A 25,013-nucleotide genomic window follows, 5' to 3' on the forward strand; every position below is an offset into this window, starting at 1 on the left:
ATCCCTTCCGACGGGGCTTCCGGCTTCCCCGGTACTGTCCTTGAAGAACCGTGGGCGAGGCGCCCGGGCCCACGGCCACGCCGGTCCCGAGGACCTTCATGCCCCTGGGGGTGGTTAGGACGTCGAGGGCCCCGCACAGGACCCCGAGGGCCCGGAATTCCCCTCCCAGAGCTGGGAGTCTCCTCCAGCTGTTGATCCGTGGCCGGCCCGAGCCCACCGTCGCCCACCCGCTCCCCCCCCGCAGACGGAGAGCCGGTGCAAGCGGGCCCCCCGCCTCCCATTATCAGGAGGGTGCCCGCCGGAAGGTTTCGCCCCACCGATGGGTCGTCGGGGTCGCGCATCCTCCGGACGGCTCCAGGATGTCCCCTGGCCGGCGTTCCGGTCGATGGAATCGCTCCGAGGCCCGGTCCTTCGGGAGGCACGGAGAACTGGGGGCGGCATTAGCGGAGACGCAGCCCCCGCTCCCCCTGCCCCCGACTAAGGTGACCCTCGACCCCTCTCCGCCCACCGCCCCCGGGGTTCCCCTGCCGGCGTTTCCGGCCCCCGGGCGGGAAGGGACGAGTCCGGGGGTCACGTGGTGCGCCGCCGTGTGTCCCGTGTGGCAGAGAGTCTGTCCATGTGTCTCCATCACCGCTTTTGGCGTCACTCAGGTTCATCCTTCCCGGGGCGGGGGGCAGGTTCGGGTCCGCGTTGCGGTCGATGCGATCCTCGAGCCCGGCCGCCGTCCGGCCGGGGAGCGTGAGATTTTAGAAGCGGTGGGCGTGGCGGGGATCCCGTCTCCTCCGGCGGGCCTTCCCCGGTGAAGCCGTCCGTCCGTCCGTTCCCGCGGCTCCCTCGCTCTCCGGCGTCGTCCGCGCGCTCGGATCCGTCCCCTCTGGGCGCTTGGTATCCGCCCCGCCCGCTGTCCCGCGGCGTTAAAATGCCCCTCTCTGCTAATGGTTTATTTCTCTGAACGTCTGTCCCCACCGCCTAGACCGTAAGCTCGTTGCGGGCAGGGAATGTGGCTGCTTAGTGTCGTAGCATCCTCTCCCGGGCGCTTAGTACAGTGCTCCGCACACAGGAAGCGCTCACTAAATACGACTGAATGAACGACCGAGTGCCAGCTGTGTTCTCCGAAGCGCTCAGTTCGGCGCTGCGCACCCAGGAGGTGCTCAATAAGTGCCATCGATGGTGAAGACGACGATGAAGTCGGTTCAGCGGTGGAGGTCAGGAAGAGGGGGAATCGAGGGTTTCCTCTTGAGGCCGTTCGGGGGCTCGCCTCTCGACCGTTCAGTCCAGCGTTTATTTGTTGAGCGCCTACTGTGCGCGGAGCACGGCGTTAAACACGTGGGAGAGTTTAGTACAGCAAAATTGGCCAGAGCAGGCGATCTTAGATTCCGTATGGAGAGCTAGATGCGAAAGTACGTGATGGGGGTGTACATCAGTGCCGTGGGAGTGAGGGCAGAGTGATCAGCGCTGGGAGAAGGAGCCCGGACTTGGGAGTCAGAGGTCCTGGGTTCTAATCCTGGCCCCGCCACCCGTCCGCCGGGCGGCCCTGGGCAAGTCGCTTCACTTCTCCGGGCCTCGGTTCCCTCCTCCGTCAAACGGGGATGGAGGCTTTGAGCCCCCCGTGGGACCACCTGATGACCTGGTATCTCCCCCAGCGCTTGGCACATAGTAAGCGCCTAACAAAGGCCATCGTCGTCATTGTTATTAGCATTAGCAAGAGCTTAAGGTCCTTATTTTATTTTGTTAGTATGTTTGGTTTTGTTCTCTGTCTCCCCCTTTTAGACTGTGAGCCCACTGCTGGGTAGGGACTGTCTCTATACGTTGCCAGTTTGTACTTCCCAAGTGCTTAGTACAGTGCTCTGCACATAGTAAGCGCTCAATAAATACGATTGATGATGACGACGGGCGCAGGTGAGTAGGTTGGCGGTAGAGGATGTGCCAAACGCTGGGGCTGGGATGGAGCAGGAGAGCGGGGGGCGAGGGGATGGGCGGGTTTCAAGCCGGCGGTGAGGAGTTTCTGTCCCGTGCGGAGATGCGTGGGCGACCGCTGGAGTTTCTTGAGGAGCCGGGGGAAACGGGGCCCCAAAGTTGTTGTCGACAAACGAGCCGGGTGAAGTACGGACCGGAGTGCCAATTTGTACTTCCCAAGCGCTTAGTCCAGTGCTCTGCACACAGCAAGCGCTCAATAAATACGATCGATGATGATGATGAGTGGGGAGAGAGAGAGCAGGGTGGCCTCGTGAAAGAATCACGGGCCTTGGATACAGGACACCTGTAAGTCACTTCGCTTCTCTGGGCCTCAGTGACCCCCTCTGTAAAATGGGGATTAAGACGGTGAGCCCCCTCCATGGGACCGCCTGATTACCTTTATTTTATTTGGTTTATAGGTTTGGTTTTGTTGTCTGTCTCCCCCTTCTAGACTGTGAGCCCGCTGTCGGGTAGGGACCGTCTCTAGATGTTGCCGAGTTGGACTTCCCAGTGCTCTGCACACAGTAAGCGCTCAATAAATGCAATTGAATGAATGAATGAATGACCTTGTATCTGCCCCTGCGCTTAGAACAGTGTTCGGCACATAGTGAGCGCTTAACATTAATCCCATATCTGCCCCGTGTCTGCTGTGTGACCACCTTCTGGGCCTCAGTTCACCCCTCTGTAAAATGGGGATGATAATAATGGTGGTATTTGTTAAGCGCTTATTATGTGCGAAGCACTGTTCTAAGCACTGTGGCGGGGGGGAGCGCTTAACATTAATCCCATATCTGCCCCGTGTCTGCTGTGTGACCACCTTCTGGGCCTCAGTTCACCCCTCTGTAAAATGGGGATGATAATGGTGGTATTTGTTAAGCGCTTATTATGTGCGAAGCACTGTTCTAAGCGCTGTGGGGGGGACGCAAGGTGATCAGGTTGTCCCACGGGGGGCTCCCAGTCTTAATCCCCATTTTCCAGATGAGGGAACTGAGGCCCAGAGAAGAGAAGCGACTTGCCCAGGGTCACACAGCTGACAGTGCCCTGCACAGAGGAAGCGCTCAATAAATACGATTGAGTGAATGTGCTCACAGTAGGCGATTGAATGAATGAATGAATGAATGAATGAATGAATGAATGAATGACAAGTGGCTGAGCCGGGACCCAGGCGGGCTTGGCCGTTGGGATCGACGGCCCTCCGCTCCCTCCCGAGCCCAAGCGGTCAAGCCCATCCCCTTTCCCGCATCAAACCCCAATCCCGCTTCCGTCTTCTCCCTCCTCCCACCCGTCTCTTTCCCTGCCCGGCATCCCCTGCCAGAAAATCGTCAGGGATGTGTGGGCGAGTGGCAGCTCATTCATTCCTTCAGTCGTATTTATTGAGCGCTTACCGTGGGCAGAGCGCCGGACTGAGCGCTTGGGAGAGGACGGTAGAACAACGGACAGACACATCCCTGCCCACCACGAGCTCACAGTCTAGAGGGGGAGACGGGCACTAAGATAAATAAATACATAAATAAATAAATGATCTGTACAGATCTATACATATAATAATAATAATGATGGCGTTTAGTAAGCGCTTACTATGTGCAAAGCCCTGTTCTAAGCTCTGGGGAGGTTACAAGGTGATCGGGTTGTCCCACGGGGGGCTCACAGTCTCCATCCCCGTTTTACAGATGAGGTCACTGAGGCTCAGAGAAGTGACTTGCCCAAAGTCACCCAGCTGACAAGTGGCGGAGCCGGGATTTGAACCCATGACCTCCGACTCCCACGCTGCTTCTCCACCGTGTATGATGTGCCGTGGGGGCGGGAGGGAGGGTGAATGAAGGAGCAAGTCAGAGCGGCGCAGAAGGGAGTGGGAGAGGAGGAGAGGAGGGCACAGATAGGAGAGTTGATGGGTGATATTTATTGAGCGCCCGTTGTACTGCACTGAGCGCTCGGGAGGGTACAGTAGAGGTAGAAGACACCATCCCCGCGACGAGAGGACAATCTCGAGGAGGAAGAAGGGATTAAAATCATTTCCCCCCCAGGGGAAAGAAGAAAAATGTTTATTTTAGTGACTGCTCAAGTGGTACAGGTGGTGGTGAGTGTGGATTTGGTGCAGACTATATATGTATATATGTTTGTACGTATTACTCTATTTTACTTGTACATATCCTAGTTATTTTATTTTATTAATATGTTTTGTTCTGTCTCCCCCTTCTAGACTGTGAGCCCGCTGTTGGGTAGGGACCGTCTCTAGATGTTGCCAACTTGGACTTCCCAAGCGCTTAGTCCAGTGCTCTGCACACAGTAAGCGCTCAATAAATACGATTAATTGATTGATTGAATGTCGGGGGGGGGGGTCAATGGGATAAAATTAGAAGAAGTGGGGGGTTTGTCCATATCTGTAGCTTATTTCTATTCAGGTCTGTCCCCCCCAGCTCCCCGACCCCAGATTGAAAGCTCGTTGTGGGCAGGGAACGGATCTACCGACTCTGTTACGGTAAACTCTCCCCAGCGCTTGGTACAGTGCTCTGCCCGCAGCAAGCACTCAGTAAATGCCAGGGATTAATAGGCGAGATGAATCTTAATGCTAATAGTGGTAATAATTATAATAATTGTTGGTATTTGTTAAGCGCTCTCTGTGTGCCAGGGGAATACGAGCACGTCGGGTTGGACACATCCGTGTCCCACTTCGAAAAGCAGCGTGGCTCAGTGAAAAGAGCACGGGCTTTGGAGTCAGAGGTCATGGGTTCGAATCCCGACTCCACCGTATGACGGCTGTGTGATCTTGGGCAAGTCACTTCTCTGAGCCTCAGTTACCTCATCTGTAAAATGGGGATTGATTGTGAGCCCCACGTGGGGCAACTTGATCACCTTGTATCCCCCCCCAGCGCTTAGAACAGTGCTCTGCACGTAGTAAGCGCTTAACAGATGACATCATTACTATGACTATTCCTCACGTTCTTAATCCCCATTTTCCAGATGAGGGAACCGAGGCCCAGAGAAGTGAAGTGACTTGCCCGAGGTCACCCAACGGACCGTGGTGGGATTAGAACCCAAGACCTTCTGATTCCCAGGCCCGGGCTTTGCCCACTAGGCCTCGCTGCTTTTCTCGGGAAGGCCTTCCGGAAGAGCGGTGATTTCAGAAGGGCTTTGAAGATGGGGAGAGCAGCCGAGGTGAAGGGGGAATATCAACTGTGTACCGTCCTCTCCCAAGCTCCTAGTACAGTGCTCTGCTCACAGTCGGCGCTTAATAAATACCGTGGATTAATTGGCTTCAGGCGGGTGGGAGGAAATTAGCGCTCAGCAAGGGGAAAGGATGCGCAGGGATGATGCGGGGTGACGGATACCTGCCGGCTTTCTGTCCTGTGAAAAAAGAAAGTTGGATATCCCCCGGGCCTGGAATGCCCCCAATCCCTCTGCCCATCCGCCAAGCTCGCTCTCTTCCTCCCTTCAAGGCCCTGCTGAGAGCTCACCTCCTCCAGGAGGCCTTCCCACATTGAGCCCCTTCCTTCCTCTCCCCCTCGTCCCCCCCTCCATCCCCCCATCTTACCTCCTTCCCTTCCCCACAGCACCTGTATAGATGTATATATGTTTGTACATATTTATTACTCTATTTATTTATTTATTTATTTTACTCGTACCTATCTATTCTATTGATTTTATTTTGTTAGTATGTTTGGTTCTGTTCTCTGTCTCCCCCTTTTAGACTGTGAGCCCACTGTTGGGTAGGGACTGTCTCTATAGGTTGCCAATTTGTACTTCCCAAGCACTTAGTACAGTGCTCTGCACATAGTAAGCGCTCAATAAATACGATTGATGATGATGATGATGATGATATACTGAGGTAGGAGGGGGCTGATTGCCCAGGGCCCGGAGGATCCCGGAAAGACGGGTGTTCGCGGGGCCCAAAGGGAGCTAAGCCAGCTCCAGGGAAGCATCAGCCCTCCCGTCTTCAGATGAAACTCGTTTCGAAGCCACCAAAATCCCACTCCCCGGGGTGGGCCTCGGGCCCGGTGTTTGGCGAAAGGGATCTTTCTTATTTTTTCCCCGCCGGCGATTGGAAAAAGAAGGAGGACGCCGCCCTCCGTGAGCAGCCGCCCGGCGGGTCCCGCGTCAAATAGCGTGTCGCTGTTTTCCGCCAGGACTCGCTGATTCTTGAGAAGAGTCAGAACTGGAGCGCCCAGAAAATGGACCACATCCTCATCTGCTGCGTTTGTCTGGGCGACAACAGCGAAGACGCCGACGAGATCATCCAGTGCGACAACTGCGGGATCACCGTTCACGAAGGTAAATCCACGCCGCCTCCAAGAGGTCTTCCCTGACTAACCCCCACCCCCCGGCCTTTCTCCTTCTCCTCCTCTCTTCTGCGTCACCCCCGACTCTTTCCCTTTTTTCATCCCCGCTCCCATCATCATCCCACATCACTTAGGTCCGGATCTGTCATTTACTGACTTCCGTTCATTGATGTTACAGTCGTGAATGTACAGTCTCCCCCTCAGAGACTGGACAGGGAATGTATCATCATCATCATCATCATCAGTCGTACTTATTGAGCGCTTACTGTGTGCAGAGCACTGTACGAAGCGCTTGGGAAGTACAAGTTGGCAACATAAAGAGACAGTCCCTACCCAACAGTGGGCTCACAGTCTAAAAGTGCATCTGTTTATTCTTGTATTGGACCCTCCCAAACGCTTAGTACAGCGCTCTGCACACAGTAAGCGCTCAGTAAATACGATCGAATGAATGAATGAGTGAGGATCGGGTCTGCCCACAGTAAGTTTGGTGGCTGCTTTAAGCCCTTGTTGGTGGTTCTTGAGGTCATTTTCATTCATTCAATCGTACTCAAGCGCTTAGTACAGTGCTCTGCACACAGTAAGCACTCAATAAATGCGAATGAATGAATTTATTGAGCGCTCAGTGTGCAGAGCACTACTGAGCGCTTGGAAAGTCCACTTTGGCAACAAATAGGAGGCAGTCCCCAACAGCGGGCTCACAGTCACGGTCTTATAGGTAAATAATAATAATGATGGCATTTATTAAGCACTTACTATGTGCAGAGCACTGTTCTAAGTGCTGGGGAGGTTACAAGGTGATCAGATTGTCCCACAGGGGGCTCACAGTCTTCATCCCCAATTTCCAGATGAGGTAACTGAGGCACAGGGAAGTTAAGCGACTTTCCCAAAGTCACACAGCTGACGGTTGGCGGAGCCGGGATTTATGTTGCCAACTTGTACTTCCCAAGTGCGTAGTACAGTGCTCTGCACACAGTAAGCGCTCAATAAATACGATTGATTGATTGATTTGAACCCATGACCTCTGACTCACCTAGTTTATATAACCCTTGCCTCTCTGCTCCATGGACACTGTCCGCCAGCTTCCTCAAAGATGTCTTCCGGCTCCCGTTTGACCCTCCTCCCCGCAAAACTCAAACCCGCATCCTTTGTCCGCGGAAGAACATAGGTTCCCCTTCTGGGAAGAAAAATCATTCCGTAACCTATGGAAAACACCTCACTGGGTCTTTGTCGTGATATTAATGTCCCCAAACGCACTCTATTTATATTCCGTGCGGCCCCGAGCGTCTTAGCCGAGTTATTTGTGCGCTTTATTTTTACTTTTTTTTTTTTACATCTTCATGTGTTTCTCCAGAGCGGAACTCAAAACAAACTTGAAAAACGCCCGTTATTGGAGTCCTGTTTTTTCGCGTTGTGTTTCATCGCGAAATCATCATCATCATCATCAATCGTATTTATTGAGCGCTTACTATGTGCAGAGCACTGTTACAAATTGGCAGCATGTAGAGACAGTCCCTACCCAACAGTGGGCTCACAGTCTAAAAGGGGGAGACAGAGAACAAAACCAAACATACTAACAAAATAAAATAAATAGGATACGTACAAATAAAATAAATAAATAAATAGAGTAATAAATATGTACAAACATATATACATATATACAGGAAATCGTGCCAGTTGAGTTCCATTTTGGGGTCTGCGGGCTATTTTGGCCGGGCGGTAAAGGATTTGTAGTTGGGGGCGAAAATGCAGGGGTGTTTTGGGGGGGTTTGCTCAGGGTTTAACGTGACCACCCCCGAGGAGAGTTTGAAACAGATCTGAAAGGCCGCCCTCCATTTTCAAGCCTTATCGAAGGCCCGTCTCCTCCAAGAAGCCTTCCCCGACTAAGCGCTCCTCTCCTCTTCTCCCGCTCCCTTCTGCTTCGCCCTGACTCGCTCCTTTGATTCATCATTTAAGAAGCGGCGTGGCTCGATGGAAAAGAGCCCCCGGGCTTTGGAGTCAGAGGTCATGGGTTCAAGTCCCGGCTCCACCAATTGTCAGCTGTGTGACTTTGGGCAAGTCACTTCACTTCTCTGGGCCTCAGTTACCTCATCTGTAAAATGGGGGTTAAGACTGGGAGCCCCCCGTGGGACAACCTGATCACCCTGTAACCTCCCCAGCGCTTAGAACAGTGCTTTGCACATAATAAGCACTTAATAAATGCCATTATTATTATTATTATTATTATTATTATTATTATTATTATCTCTCCCCCCTCGAGCCCCAAGTGCATGTGTATATCTGTATTTAGAACAGTGCTTTGCACGTAGTAAGCGCTTAACAATTTGACCTTGGTCTTATGTTGCCAATTTGTACTTCCCAAGCGTTTAGTACAGTGCTCTGCACATAGTAAGCGCTCAATAAATATGATTGATTGATTGATTGATTAACAAATGCCAATATTGTTATTATTATTATTTAGCTGTAATTTATTTGTGTATGTGCATGTCTGTCTCCCCCTCCAGATTGTGAGCTTCTTGTGGGCAGGGAACGCCCACAACTCTCCCAAGCGCTCAGTATAATGCTTTGCACTCTCTAAGCGAGCCATAAATATGATAATAATGACGGTATTAAGCGCTTACTATGCGCAAAGCACCGTTCTAAGCGCCGGGGAGGACACAAGGTGATCAGGTTGTCCCGCGGGTGGCTCACAGTCCTCATCCCCATTTGCCAGATGAGGGAACCGAGGCCCAGAGATGTGAAGTGACTGGCCCGAAGTCACCCAGCCGACAGGTGGCGGAGCCGGGATTTGAACCCGTGACCTCTGACTCCCAAGCCTGGGCTCTTTCCACTGAGCCACGCTGAATGGCGGTCGGGTAATAAAGTACCTCAGCGGAATTGGCAGAGAAGCAGCGTGGCTCAGTGGAAAGAGCGTGGGCTTTGGAGTTAGAGGTTGTGGGTTCGAATCCCGGCTCCGCCACGTGTCTGCTGTGTGACCTTGGGCAAGTCACTTAACTTCTCTGAGCCTCAGTTACCTCATCTGTAAAATGGGGATGAAGACTGTGAGCCCCACATGGGACAACCTGATCACTTTGTATCCTCCCCAGCACTTAGAACAGTGGTTTGCACATAGTAAGCGCTTAACAAATGCCATTATTGTTATTATTATTATTATTCTCCGTGCCTCAGTTACCCCATCTGTAAAATGGGGAGTAAGCCTGTGAGCCCCACGTGGGACAATCTGATCACCTTGCAAACTCCCCAGCGCTTCGAACAGTGCTTAGCACATAGTAAGCTCTTAATAAATGCCATCATTATTATTATTGAGGTCAGATGGGAGAGGTCAGATGGGTTCCATTCAGTACATTCGGTCATATTTACTGAGCGCTTACCGTGTGCAGAGCGCTGTACTGAGCGCTTGGAAGAGTCCAATTGACCAATAAGCAGACACGTTCCCTGCCCACAACAAGCTTCCAGTCTTACATTTTGGGCTGTTTTAATTTCTGCTTTGGCTCTGATGGGATCCGTCACCTTCTAGGATGTCATCTTTTCTACACTTTGGCTTGTAACTTTGGGCTCTTCCTTTCTGTTTTTGATGAGCCCCTTCCTTCCTGTCCCCCTCGTCCCCCTCTCCCTTCCCCCCATCTTACCTCCTTCCCTTCCCCACCGCACCTGTATATATGTATATATGTTTGTACATATTTATTACTCTATTTATTCATTTGTTTTACTTGTACCTATCCATTCTATTTTATTTTGTCAGTATGTTTGGTTTTGTTCTCTGTCTCCCCCTTCTAGACTGTGAGCCCGCTGTTGGGTAGGGACCGTCTCTATATGTTGCCAGCTTGTACTTCCCAAGCGCTTAGTACAGTGCTCTGCACACAGTAAGCGCTCAACAAATGCGATTGATTGATTGATTGATGTTGTTCCTGACGGCCCAGACCTATCTCCTCCCCTCGTGCAAAACAGCAACAGCGATTGTGGTGTTGATTGAGCGCTTACTAGGTGCCAGGCACTGAACTAAGCGCTGGGGTGGAGCCAAGCAAATCGGGTTGGACCCGGTCCCCGCCCCACGTGGGGCTGGTGGTCTCAGCCAGGATAATAATAATAATAATGATGGCATTTATTAAGCGCTTCCTATGTGCCAAGCACTGTTCTAAGCGCTGGGGAGGTTACGGTTAGATCAGGTTGTCCCACGGGGGGCTCACAGTCTTCATCCCTATTTTCCAGATGAGGGAACCGAGGCCCAGAGAATCAATCAATCAATCAATCAATCAATCGTATTTATTGAGTGCTTACTATGTGCAGAGCACTGTACTAAGCGCTTGGGAAGTACAAATTGGCATGAAGCGACTTGCCCAAAGTCACACAGCTGACAAGCGGCAGAGCCGGGATTCATTCATTCATTCGATCGTATTTATTAAGCGCTTGCTGTGTGCAGAGCACTGTACTAAGCGCTTGGGAAGTACAAGTTGGCCACACATAGAGACGGTCCCTACCCAACGACCCCTGACTCCAAAGCCGGGGCTCTTTCCACTGAGCCACGCTGCCCAGTTCCGACGGGGAGGCCGGGGCTCGGGAACGGGGGGTCCGGTCTCGGGGGCCTGGGGGCCTGGGGTCCTGAGCCGGCCCCCTGGGCGCGTCCGCCCGCAGGCTGCTACGGCGTGGACGGCGAGAGCGACTCCATCATGAGCTCGGCCTCGGAGAACTCCACGGAGCCCTGGTTCTGCGACGCCTGCAAGTGTGGCGTCTCCCCCAGCTGCGAGCTCTGCCCCAACCAGGACGGCATCTTCAAGGAGACCGACGCCGGCAGGTCAGCGGGCGGGCGGCCACGTGGACGGGCCGGGGGGACGGCCAGGCGGACGGTCTGGTGGGTGGAAAGACGGGCGGGAGGCCGGGCGGGCGTTCAAATCGTCTCCTCCCCTTGTAGCATTCATCCATCCAGTCGTATTTATTGAGCGCTTACCGTGTGCGGAGCACCGGACTAAGCGCTTGGGAAGTCCAAGTTGCCAACGTATAGAGACGGTCCCTACCCAGCAGCGGGCTCACAGTCTGGAAGGGGGAGACGGGCGACAAAACAAAGCACATTAACAAAGTAAAATAAATAGAATAGTAAATATGTACAAGTAAAATAGAGGAATGAATCTGTCCAAACATATATTCATTCATTCATTCATTCAATTGTATTTATTGAGCGCTTACCGTGTGCAGAGCACTGGACTAAGCGCTTGGGAAGTCCAAGTTGGCAACGTATAGAGACGGTCCCTACCCAACAACAGGCTCACAGTCTAGAAGGGGGAGACGGAGGACAAAGCAAAACATATTAACAAAATAAAATAAATAGAATAGTAAATATGTACAAGTAAAATAGAGGAATGAATCTGTACAAACATATATTCATTCATTCATTCATTCAATCGTATTTATTGAGCGCTTACCATGTGCAGAGCACTGGGCTAAGCGTTTGGGAAGTCCAAGTTGGCAACGTATAGAGACGGTCCCTACCCACCAGCGGGCTCACGGTCTAGAAGGGGGAGACGGACGACAAAACAAAGCACATTAACAAAGTAAAATAAATAGAATAGTAAATATGTACAAGTAAAATAGAGGAATGAATCTGTCCAAACATATATTCATTCATTCATTCATTCATTCAATTGTATTTATTGAGCGCTTACCGTGTGCAGAGCACTGGACTAAGCGCTTGGGAAGTCCAAGTTGGCAACGTATAGAGACGGTCCCTACCCAACAGCGGGCTCACAGTCTGGAAGGGGGAGACGGACGACTAAACAAAACACATTAACAAAATAAAATAAATAGAATAGTAAATATGTACAAGTAAAATAAATAAAGGAATAAATCTGTACAAACATATATTCATTCATTTATTCATTCATTCAATTGCATTTATTGAGCGCTTACCGTGTGCAGAGCACTGGACTAAGCGCTTGGGAAGTCCAAGTTGGCAACGTATAGAGACGGTCCCTACCCAACAACGGGCTCACAGTCTAGAAGGGGGAGACGGACGACAAAACAGAACACATTAACAAAATAAAATAAATAGAGTAGTAAATATGTACAAGTAAAATAAATAAAGGAATAAATCTGTACAAACCTATATTCATTCATTCATTCATTCAGTCGTATTTATTGAGCGCTTACTGTGTGCAGAGCACTGGGCTAAGCACTTGGAAAGTCCAAGTTGGCAATGTATAGAGACGGTCCCTACCCAACAACAGGCTCACAGTCTAGAAGGGGGAGACGGACGACAAAACAAAGCACATTAACAAAATAAAATAGAATAAATATGTACAAATAAATAAAGTAATAAATCCGTACAAACATATATACATATATACAGGTGCTGTGGGGAGGGGGAGGAGGGATTAGCAGATTCTAATTCACTCATTCATTTGTTGTCATGCTCTTCGAACACTCACTGTAGGCAAAACACTGTACTAAACGCTTGGGAGAGGACAGTACAATAAACAGACACACTCCCTGCCCACAGTGAGCTGACAGTCTGCAGTAGGACTCTAGGGGAACTTTGCGGTGAAAAGTCCCACCTCGTGTCGTCCTGATTCGTTTCCGAGTCATGTAATATGTTTGGTTTTGTCCTCTGTCTCCCCCTTCTAGACTGTGAGCCCACTGTTGGGTAGGGACCGTCTCTATATGATGCCAACTTGGACTTCCCAAGCGCTTAGTACAGTGCTCTGCACACAGGAAGCGCTCAATAAATACGATTGAATGAATGAATGCATGAACGTAATGTGGTGCCTTTTGACTTTGGTTTTTCTCACCCTTGCCTAATGGTTAGAGTACGGGCCTGGGCGTCGGAGGGATACGGGTGCTAAACGCGACAACTGACTCCCAAGCGCTTAGTACGGTGTTCTGCACACAGTAAGCGCTTGATAAATGCCATAGATGACAAGGACGTAAATACAGTTGGCTGATCTTGCTTCTTGCGGGCAGGGAATCATCATCATCGTCAATCGTATTTATTGAACGCTTACTGTGTGCAGAGCACTGTACTAAGCGCTTGGGAAGTACAAATTGGCAACATAAAGAGACAGTCCCTACCCAACAGTGGGCTCACAGTCTAAAAGGGGGAGACGAAACCAAACATACTAACAAAATAAATAGAATAGATATGTACAAGGAAAAAAAATAAATAGAGTAATTAATATGTACAAACATATATACATATATACAGGTGCCGTGGGGCAGGGAATGTGTCTACCCACCCCGTTGTAGTAGACTCCCCCATGTGCTTAGTACAGTGTTCTGCACAGAGCAAGTGCTCAATAAATACTATTTGATGGGTTAGTTCTTTGAATCCTCTTTGGAGCTGGCAGTAGTTAAAGAATGAGCAACTCAGGAATAAAAAAACGAGCACCCAACTTAGCATAATTCTTAACTAGGTTAGGGCTTGAAATTTTGTGTGTCTTGCGGGTTTTTCCGTGTCCCCTCTTCTCTTGCTTTTTTTTTTTGGTCCCTTAATCAACATCTGTCATCAGCGCTCCGAGCAAAACAACTGGTAAAGTAGCACGGAAGATTATTCTTCTTTGATTACCCAATTCGTCTTAATTACAAGGTTCCAGAGCCCGCCCGGCCCAACACAGAAAGCGTGTAGAAGTGAAATGAAAAGCCACGGAGGATGCGTCTCTGTAGAGCTGGCCTTTCTGTTGTACGGTTTTTATGGTTTATTCGGGCCGATTTGTGTTGGTGGAGATGAGCTACTTAGATGCCAGTCACCCTGAAATGGCAGTTTAAATCGGCGGTACTTGAGTGGCAGGTATTAAAACATTTTAAGGAGGTTAGTATGACGTAAGCATCCGGCTGTTGGATCGGCGGGGATAAACTCCTACGGACGACGGCAACATTTACACCAGCAGAGTATAAAACAAAAAAAAAAGTGCAAATTAAAGTGCCAAGCGACTGCTTATTTAAGACGTGTTATCTTTATATCACACCCCGCAGGAAGTATTCAAGGGGCACCATAAAACGTGCTCTTGGAAATCTTAAGAAACAATCCCCCCGTGTCCTTTTTTGTTTGTTTCTCTTCCTCCCAGAGGACTATAATGCCGTGGAACTATTTCCTTCAATTGTCCCTATAAAAAAAAGGCTCTCAGTCTTATTCCGGCAAAACCGGCCGCCTCGTGTGACCACGAGCGGAGGTGGTTTAGAACCGACGAGCGTTTTTGTTCCCGGTGACGCTGAAATTTTCACTGCTGGGCTAAAGGAGGTTAAGGACGCTGGCCGTAGTCAATCGTGGTTTCCCACTTCTCTCCTTTTACGCTTGGCTTAAGCGGAGGAGCTGCGTTTTTTAAATTTCCCGGCGGGTAGTCGTAGGTGCGGAAATGTCAGCGTGTCTGACATTGGGAGCATTGGGTGTCTGCTTGGGAGCAGGCAAGGAAAGAGGGGTCAGTATTCCCAAAACAAAGCCCAGACATGCAGAGAGGGGTTTAAAAAAATGTAAATTAGAATGATGCTTCCCTTAGTTTTGCCTAGGACTTAGGGCCTGCTGTTATTCCTGTAGCACATTCTCTAAGCGCAATAAAATATACGGGAAAGGGGGTGGAAGGGGTGCGCGCTGAAGATGGTAGTGAGCGAAAGGAAGATTTGCTTTTACAGATTGGAAAGGGAAGGGGGTTTTCCTTCTCTGTGCCCACCTGGGATAGGGAGGCCCGTCTGATCAGTCCGCACAAGAGCATTTCCAGGTGAACACTGACGCCTAATAGGTCTCAAAATGAAATCAATCAATCAATCAATCGTATTTATTGAGCGCTTACTGTGTGCAGAGCACTGTACTAAGCGCTTGGGAAGTCCAAGTTGGCAACATACAGAGACGGTCCCTACCCAACAGTGGGCTCACAGTCTAAAAGGGAGAGACAGAGAACAAAACCAAACATACTAACAAAATAAAATAAATAGAATAGATATGTACAAGTAAAATAAATAAATAAATAGGTAATAAATATGTACAAACATATATACATATGTGCAGGGGCTGTGGGGAAGGGAAGGAGGTAAGATGAGGGGGACGAAGGGGAGAGGAAGGAAGGGGCTCAGTCTGGGAAGGCCTCCTAAAGAAACAAGAGGCGAAGAAACCCAAGGCAGTTAGCGTTCCTCCTAGCCGCGAAGCCCTTGGAAAATTGGTGATGATGATGATATTCGTTAAGCGCTTACGATGTGTCGAGCACTGTTCTAAGCACTAGGGTAAATGCAAACTAATCAGGTGCCGGGATTAGAACCCACATCCTCTGACTCTCAAGCCGGGGCTCTTCCCACTAAGCCACGCTGCTGAGCTCTTGGGAGAGGACAACAGAACGATATAATCAATCAATCAATCAATCATATTTATTGAGCGCTTACTGTGTGCAGAGCACCGTACTAAGCGCTTGGGAAGTACAAGTTGGCAACATATAGAGACAGTCCCTACCCAACAGTGGGCTCACCGTCTGAGAAACCGACACGTTCCCTGCCCTCAAGGAGCTTACAGTCTAGAGGGGAGAAGGCAGACATTGATAGCGATAAATAAATTACACGCGTCTGCCGGGTGATTTTGGGCAAGCGACTTCCCTTCTCTGGGCCTCCGTTCCCTCATCCGTCAAATGGGGATGAAGCCTGTGAACCCCACGTGGGACGGGGACCGAGTCCAACCTTACTACCTTGTATCTGCCCCGGTGCTTAGAACAATGCTTGGCACATAGTACATAGCCACATCAACAAGTGTGGCTTGGTGGCAAGAGCGGCTTGGGAGTCAGAGGTCGTGGGCTCTAATCCCGGCCCCGGCGCTCATCAGCTGCGTGACCCTGGGCAAGTCGTCACTCTGCTTCTCTGGGCCTCAGTGGCCTCATCTGTAAAATGGGGATGAAGACCGTGAGCCCCACGGGGGACAACGGGATTACCTTGTATCTACCCCAGCGCTTAGAACAGTGCTTGGCGAGTAGTAAACGCTTAACAAATACCATAATAATGATAATTAGTATTATTTTCTTGGGGTGAGGTGGGGGAACGGAGTCCCGGGTGTCCGGCCGGCCCGTGGGCCTCGACGGCCGGGCCGCGGAGAGACCCTCGGCTCTCGCACGCTGCCCTGAGGCGTAGATTCGTTCAGTCCATTCAGTCGTATCTACTGAGCGCTTACTACGTGCAGAGCACTGTACCGAGCGCTGAGGACTGTCCAACACGACAGCCGACAGACAAATCTTTTAGACTGTGAGCCCACTGTCGGGTCGGGACCGTCTCTATATGTTGCCAACCTGTACTTCCCAAGCGCTTAGTACAGTGCTGTGCACACAGTAAGCGCTCAATAAATACGATTGATGATGATGATGATGATGAAATTCCCTGCCCACAACGAGCTCCTAGTGAAGCTAGATTGCGGCGGGGCAGGAATTCGGGGTCCACAAGGAGCTTCGGGTCTGGGGGCGGGCGGGGCGAGGGGAAGATGGGCGTCCAACAAGGTCTTCCGTCCCCCCCGCGCCAGGTGGGTTCACATCGTCTGTGCCCTCTACGTGCCCGGCGTGGCCTTCGGGGACATTGACAAGCTGCGCCCCGTCACCCTCACCGAGATGAACTACTCCAAGTACGGAGCCAAGGTAAGGCGCCGTTCGCTCATTCGTTCTCTCATGCATTCAATCCTATTTACTGAGCGCTCACCATCATCATCATCATCATCAATCATATTTATTGAGCGCTTACTATGTGCAGAGCACTGTACTAAGCGCTTGGGTAGTACAAATTGGCAACATATACAGTCCCTACCCAACAGTGGGCTCACAGTCTAAAAGGGAGAGACGGAGAACAAAACCAAACATACTAACAAAATAAAATAAATAGAATAGATATGTACAAGTAAAATAAATAAATAAATAAATAGAGTAGTAAATATGTACAAACATCTATACTATGTACAAGTAAAATAAATAAATAAATAGAGTAATAAATATGTACAAACATATACGTATGTACAGGGGCTGTGGGGAAGGGAAGGAGGTAAGGGGGGGGGGATGGAGAGGGGGACGAGGGGGAGAGGAAGGAAGGGGCTCAGTGTGGGAAGGCCTCCTGGAGGAGGTGAGCTCTCAGTAGGGCCTTGAAGGGAGGAAGAGAGCTAGTTTGGCGGATGGGCAGAGGGATTGGGGGCATTCCAGGCCTGGGGGAGGACGTGGGCCGGGGGTCGATGGCGGGACAGGCGAGAACGAGGCCCGGTGAGGAGATTAGCCGCAGAGGATCAGCTTCGGGCCGCGTCCTTTCGATTCCTTTTCTGGGTCCTTAACGTTTTGGCGGGTTCTTCGTGTGCGGGTCAGGGCCGGGGGGAGGGGATGTGGATCCCCCGGCCGGGAGGCCGTTGATCGGGTGCCGGTGTCCCCCCTATGTCCGTCTGTCCGGCGGCCGCCCCCCAGGAATGCAGCTTCTGCGAGGACGCGCGCTTCGCGCGGACGGGCGTCTGCATCAGCTGCGACGCCGGCATGTGCCGAGCCTATTTCCACGTCACCTGCGCCCAGAAGGAGGGGCTGCTCTCCGAAGCCGCCGCCGAAGAGGTACGGCCTCCCCCCCCCCCCCCCCCCCCCCCCCCGGACCCTCCCCAGGTGGACGCCCCCTTCCACCCAACCCCCGGGGAGCCCCGAACGGACAAGCTGGGTGGACGGAGACAGGACAAGTTCGTTCCCTCTGTCGTAATTTCTTGAGTAATCAATCAATCAATCGTATTTATTGAGAGCTTACGGTGTGTGGAGCACTGGACTAAGGGCTTGGGAAGTACAAGTCGGCAACACATAGAGACGGTCCCTACCCAACAGCGGGCTCACGGTCTAGAAGGGGGAGACGGACAACAAAACAGAACATGTGGACGGGTGTCAAGTTGTCAGAACAATGGGGATTAAGAGTGGAAACCCCATGAGGGACAGGGACGGTGTCCAACCTGATTAGCCTGATTAGTTCAGTCCATCGGCTAATCGTACGTATCAAACGCTGCCTATGTGCAGAGCACTGTATTCATTCATTCAGTCGTATTTATTGTCTGCTTACGGTGTGCAGAGCACTGGACTAAGCGCTTGGGAAGTACAAGTCGGCATCATGTAGAGATGGTCCCTGCCCAACAGTGGGCTCACAGTCTAAAAGGGGGAGACAGAGAACAAAACCAAACACTAACAAAATAAAATAAATAGAATAGATATGTACAAGTAAGATAAATAAATATAAATAGAGTAATAAATATGTACAAACATATATCCATATATACAGGTGCTGTGGGGAAGGGAAGGAGGTAAAATGGGGGGGATGGAGAGGGAGACGAGGGGGAGAGGAAGGAAGGGGCTCAGTCTGTGGGCAAAGCACCATGATTTATTCATTCATTCAGGCACATTTATTGAGAGCTTACTGCGTGCAGAGCACTGTACTAAGGTTTAGTGGAAAGAGCCCGGGCTTGGCAGTCAGCGGTCGTGGGTTCTAATCCCGGCTCCGCCACTCGCCAGCCGTGTGACCTTAGGCAAGTCACTTCGCTTCTCTGGGCCTCAGTGACCTCATCTGGAAAATGGGGATGAAGACTGGAGCCCCCCGTGGGACGACCTGATTACCTTGTATCTACCCCAGTGCTTAGAACGGTGCTTGGCACATAGTAAGCGCTTAACAATTATCATTATGATTATTTTGTCTTCGTTTCCCCCCCCGCCCCGGTCTGACGTCAGGACATCGCGGACCCGTTCTTTGCGTACTGCAAGCAGCACGCGGACCGGCTGGACAGGAAGTGGAAGCGCAAGAACTACCTGGCCCTGCAGTCCTACTGCAAGATGTCACTGCAGGAGCGGGAGAAGCAGCTGTCCCCGGAAGCCCAGGTGACGCGGGGTGACCACGGGACCCCAAATCCCTTGCGTTTGGTCCCACCTCCCGTGGGGTGGGCGGGGGACTCTCCCCTTTGGGCCGGTTGGGTTTGGGCCCCCTCCCAGCCCCGCAGCACGTAACATCCGCATCCGTTTTTTATTCCTATTAATGCCTGTCTCCCTCTTTATGATAATAATAATACTAATGATGGCTTTTTGGGCCGGTTGGGTTTGGGCCCCCTCCCAGCCCCGCAGCGCGTAACGTCCGCATCCGTTATTTATTCCTATTAACGCCTGTCTCCCTCTTTACGATAATAATAATACTAATGATGGCTTTTTGGGCCGGTTGGGTTTGGGCCCCCTCCCAGCCCTGCCGCACGTAACGTCCGCATCCGTCATGTATTCCTATTAATGCCTGTCTCCCTCTTTATGATAATAATAATAATACTAATGATGGCTTTTGGGCCGGTTGGGTTTGGGCCCCCTCCCAGCCCCACAGCGCGTAACATCCGCATCCATTATTTATTCCTATTAATGCCTGTCTCCCTCTTTACGATAATAATAATACTAATGATGGGTTTTTGGGCCGCTTGGGTTTGGGCCCCCTCCCAGCCCCACAGCACGTAACGTCCGCATCCGTTATTTATTCCTATTAATGCCTGTCTCCCTCTTTACGATAGTAATAATACTAATGATGGCTTTTGGGCCGGTTGGGTTTGGGCCCCCTCCCAGCCCTGCAGCACGTAACGTCCACGTCCGTTATTTATTCCTATTAATGCCTGTCTCCCTCTTTACGATAATAGTAATGCTAATGATGGCTTTTGGGCCGGTTGGGTTTGGGCCCCCTCCCAGCCCCGCAGCGCGTAACGTCCGCATCCGTTATTTATTCCTGTTAATGCTTCAGCCCCACAGCACTTAACGTCCATATCCGTTATTTATTCCTATTAATGCCTGTCTCCCTCTTTACGATAGTAATAATACTAATGATGGCTTTTGGGCCGGTTGGGTTTGGGCCCCCTCCCAGCCCCGCAGCACTTAACGTCCGTATCCGTAACTTATTCCTATTAATGCCTGTCTCCCTCGCTACGACAGTAATAATACTAATGATGATGGCATTTGGTAAGCGTTTGCTATGTGCTAAGCACTGTTCTACGCGCTGGGGTAGGTACAAGGTCATCATTCATTCATTCAGTCGTATTTATTGAGCGCTTACTGTGTGCAGAGCACTGGACTAAGCGCTTGGGAAGTCCAAGTTGGCAACAGCTAGAGACGGTCCCTACCCAACAATGGGCTCACAGGTTGTCCCATGGGGGGCGGCTAGCAGGCTTCATCCCCGTTTTACAGATGAGGTCACTGAGGCACAGAGAACTTAAGCGGCTCTTCCGAGGTTGCACAGCAGACGCGTGGCGGAGCCGGGATTAGAACCAACATCCTCTGACTCCCAAGCCCGGGCTCTTTCCGCTAAGCCGCACTGTAGACTGTAAGCTCATTTTGGGCCGGGAATGTGTCTGTTTATAGTTGTATTCTCCCTCAAGCGCTCAGCACGGTGCTTTGCACACAGTAAGAGGACAATAGGGTTAGTAGACGTGATCCCTGCCCTCAGGGAGCTCTCAGTCCGTTCTGTGCAGAGCACTGTACTAAACGTTTGGGAGAGAACAATAGGTCAGTGGACACGGTTACTGCCCTACAGGAGCTGACAGTTCTTAAGAACTTAACAGGCCTTAAGAAATGCCGTAAAACAAACAACTCGAGTAGTTAAAACAATGAGCCATCATTCTTCTTCTTATTATTATTATCAAGACTGAGAGCCCCATGTGGGACAACCTGATTACCTCTTATCTACCCCAGTGCTTAAGAAATGCCATAAAACGACCAACCCGAGTAGTTAAAACAATGAGCCATCATTCTTCTTCTTATTATTATTATCAAGACTGAGAGCCCCATGTGGGACAACCTGATTACCTCTTATCTACCCCAGTGCTTAAGAAATGCCATAAAACGACCAACCCGAGTAGTTAAAACAATGAGCCATCATTCTTCTTCTTATTATTATTATCAAGACTGAGAGCCCCATGTGGGACAACCTGATTACCTCTTATCTACCCCAGTGCTTAAGAAATGCCGTAAAACGACCAACTCAAGTAGTTAAAACAATGAGCCATTATTATTATTATTATTATTATTATTATTATTATCATCAAGACTGAGAGCCCCATGTGGGACAACCTGATAACCTCTTATCTACCCCAGTGCTTAAGAAATGCCGTAAAACGACCAACTCGAGTAGTTAAAACAATGAGCCATCATTCTTCTTATTATTATTATCATCAAGACTGAGAGCCCCATGTGGGACAACCTGATTACCTCTTATCTACCCCAGTGCTGAAGAAATGCCCTAAAACAACCAACACGAGTAGTTAAAACAAGGAGCCATCATTCTTCTTATTATTATTATCAAGACTGAGAGCCCCATGTGGGACAACCTGATTACCTCTTATCTACCCCAGTGCTTAAGAAATGCCATAAAACAAACAATGCGGGTAGTTAAAACAATGAGCTATTATTATTATTATTATTATTATTATTATTATTATTATTATTATTATTATTATTATCACCAAGACTGAGAGCCCCATGTGGGACAACCTGATAACCTCTTATCTACCCCAGTGCTTAAGAAATGCCGCAAAACGACCAACGGAGTAGTTAAAACAATGAGCTATCATTCTTCTTATTATTATTATCATCAAGACTGAGAGCCCCATGTGGGACAACCTGATTACCTCTTTTCTACCCCAGTGCTGAAGAAATGCCCTAAAACAACCAACACGAGTAGTTAAAACAATCAGCCATCAGTCTTCTTCTTATTATTATCAAGACTGAGAGCCCCATGTGGGACAACCTGATTACCTCTTATCTACCCCAGTGCTGAAGAAATGCCGTAAAACGACCAAGCCAGTAGTTAAAACAATGAGCCATCATTCTTCTTCTTATTATTATTATCAAGACTGAGAGCCCCATGTGGGACAACCTGATTACCTCTTCTCTACCCCAGTGCTTAAGAAATGCTGTAAAACAATGCGGGTAGTTAAAACAATGAGCCATCATTATTATTATTATTATTATTATTATTATTATCATCATCAAGACTGAGAGCCCCATGTGGGACAACCTGATAACCTCTTATCTACCCCAGTGCTTAAGAAATGTCGTAAAACAAACAATGTGGGTAGTTAAAACAATGAGCCATTATTATTATTATTATTATTATTATTATCATTATTATTATTATCAAGACTGAGAGCCCCATGTGGGACAACCTGATTACCTCTTATCTACCCCAGTGCTGAAGAAATGCCCTAAAACAACCAACAGGAGTAGTTAAAACAATGAGCCATCAGTCTTCTTCTTATTATTATCATCAAGACTGAGAGCCCCATGTGGGACAACCTGATTACCTCTTATCTACCCCAGTGCTGAAGAAATGCCCTAAAACAACCAACACGAGTAGTTAAAACAATGAGCCATCATTCTTCTTCTTATTATTATTATCAAGACTGAGAGCCCCATGTGGGACAACCTGATTACCTCTTATCTACCCCAGTGCTTAAGAAATGCCGTAAAACTACCAACCCGAGTAGTTTAAACAATGAGCCATCATTCTTCTTATTATTATTATTATCAAGACTGAGAGCCCCATGTGGGACAACCTGATTACCTCTTATCTACCCCAGTGCTTAAGAAATGCTATAAAACAAACAATGCGGGTAGTTAAAACAATGAGCCATCATTATTATTATTATTATTGTTATTATTATTATTATTATTATTATCATCATCAAGACTGAGAGCCCCAGGTGGGACAACCTGATTACCTCTTATCTACCCCAATGCTGAAGAAATGCCCTAAAACAACCAACAGGAGTAGTTAAAACAATGAGCCATCAGTCTTCTTCTTATTATTATTATCAAGACTGAGGGCCCCATGTGGGACAACCTGATTACCTCTTATCTACCCCAGTGCTGAAGAAATGCCCTAAAACAACCAACACGAGTAGTTAAAACAATGAGCCATCAGTCGTCTTCTTAGTATTATTATCAAGACTGAGAGCCCCATGTGGGACAACCTGATTACCTCTTATCTACCCCAGTGCTGAAGAAATGCCGTAAAACAAACAATGCGGGTAGTTAAAACAATGACCCATCATTATTATTATTATTATTATTATTATTATTATTATTATTATCATCATCAAGACTGAGAGCCCCATGTGGGACAACCTGATTACCTCTTATCTACCCCAGTGCTGAAGAAATGCCCTAAAACAACCAACACAGTAGTTAAAACAATGAGCCATCAGTCTTCTTCTTATTATTATTATCAAGACTGAGAGCCCCATGTGGGACAACCTGATTACCTCTTATCTACCCCAGTGCTTAAGAAATGCTGTAAAGCGACCAACTCGAGTAGTTAAAACAATGAGCCATCATTCTTATTATTATTATCATCAAGACTGAGAGCCCCATGCGGGACAACCTGATTACCTCTTATCTACCCCAGTGCTGAAGAAATGCCGTAAAACGACCAACCCAAGTAGTTAAAACAATGAGCCATCATTCTTCTTATTATTATCATTATCAAGACTGAGAGCCCCATGTGGGACAACCTGATTACCTCTTATCTACCCCAGTGCTTAAGAAATGCTGTAAAGAGTAGTTAAAACAGCGACATTCATTCATTCATTCATTGTCGTATTTATTGAGCGCTTCCTGTGTGCAGAGCACCGTACTAAGCGCTTGGGAAGTCCAAGTGGGCGACATATAGAGACAGTGGCTACCCAACAGCGGGCTCACAGTCTAGATGGGGTAGAAGCCGAGGCGGGGTGGCCCCGGAGGAGCCAGCCGGCCAGCAGCCGGGCCCGCGTGGCTCAGGCGGGTGACCCTCCTCCCTCCGTCCCTTTCTCCCTCCGCTTCTCGTCCTCTCTTCCCGTCCCTCCGTCCGTCCGTCCGTCCTTCCCGGGCAGGCCCGGATCAACGCCAGGCTGCAGCAGTACCGAGCCAAGGCGGAAGTGGCGCGGTGCAGCCGGCCCCAGGCCTGGGTGCCCCGCGAGAAGCTGCCCAGGCCCCTGACCAGCAGTGCCTCGGCCATCCGCAAGCTCATGCGCAAGGCGGAGCTCATGGGCATCAGCACGGACATCTTCCCCGTGGACACCTCCGACACCAGCTCCAGCGTGGACGGCCGCAGGAAGCACAAGCAGCCCGCCCTCACCGCCGACTTCGTCAATTACTACTTCGGTGAGGGCCCTGTTCGTCAAGCGCCGGAAAAATAATAATAATAATAATGGTGGCGTTTGTTAAGCGCTTGCTATGTGCAAAGCACTGTTCGGAGCGCTGGAGGGGGATCCAAGGTGATCAGGTTGTCCCACGGGGGGGCTCACAGTCTTACGCAGTCTGTAAAATGGGAATTAAGACCGTGAGCCCCCCCGTGGGACAACCTGATCACCTTGTTACCTCCCCAGCGCTCAGAACAGTGCTTTGCACATAGTAAGCGCTTAACAAACGCCATCATTATTATTATTATTAATCCCCGCTTTACAGATGAGGTCGCTGAGGCACAGCGAAGCTAAGTGACCTGCCCAAGGTCACACAGCTGACAGTTGGCGGAGCCGGGATTTGAACCCGTGACCTCTGACCCCCCAAGCCCGGGCTCTTTCCATTGAGCCACGCTGAGGGCTGTACTAAGCGCCCGGCTCTGGAGTTTGGGACCCTCGGAATGATTTGGGGTGGTAGCAACCGCGTACAACAATAATGATTAGTCGGTCAATCAATGGTATTATTATTATTATTTTTTTTAATGGCTCTTGTTAAGCGCTTACTATATGCCAGGCACCGTACTAAACGCTGGGGTAGATACGAGATAATGGGTGGGATGCCGTTCCTGCCCGACAAGGGGCTCGCAGTCTCCGTCCCCGTTTTACGGATG

General features: G+C 49.7%; 1 protein-coding gene across 1 annotated transcript in view; it reads left to right on the forward strand.

The window, feature by feature from the left end:
• PHF14 (PHD finger protein 14) overlaps positions 1-25,013 on the forward strand; it is a 314,667-nt gene that overhangs the window by 31,344 nt on the left and 258,310 nt on the right. The window contains exons 6-11 of the mRNA XM_038769100.1: positions 6,081-6,225; positions 10,863-11,022; positions 16,699-16,810; positions 17,615-17,752; positions 18,899-19,045; positions 24,055-24,325. Of these exons, the coding sequence (XP_038625028.1) occupies positions 6,081-6,225; positions 10,863-11,022; positions 16,699-16,810; positions 17,615-17,752; positions 18,899-19,045; positions 24,055-24,325 (973 nt within the window). The remainder of the gene's footprint in view (positions 1-6,080; positions 6,226-10,862; positions 11,023-16,698; positions 16,811-17,614; positions 17,753-18,898; positions 19,046-24,054; positions 24,326-25,013) is intronic.

The sequence above is a fragment of the Tachyglossus aculeatus genome, chromosome 2 (assembly GCF_015852505.1).
Source record: "Tachyglossus aculeatus isolate mTacAcu1 chromosome 2, mTacAcu1.pri, whole genome shotgun sequence".
Classification (NCBI taxonomy): Eukaryota; Metazoa; Chordata; class Mammalia; order Monotremata; family Tachyglossidae; genus Tachyglossus; species Tachyglossus aculeatus.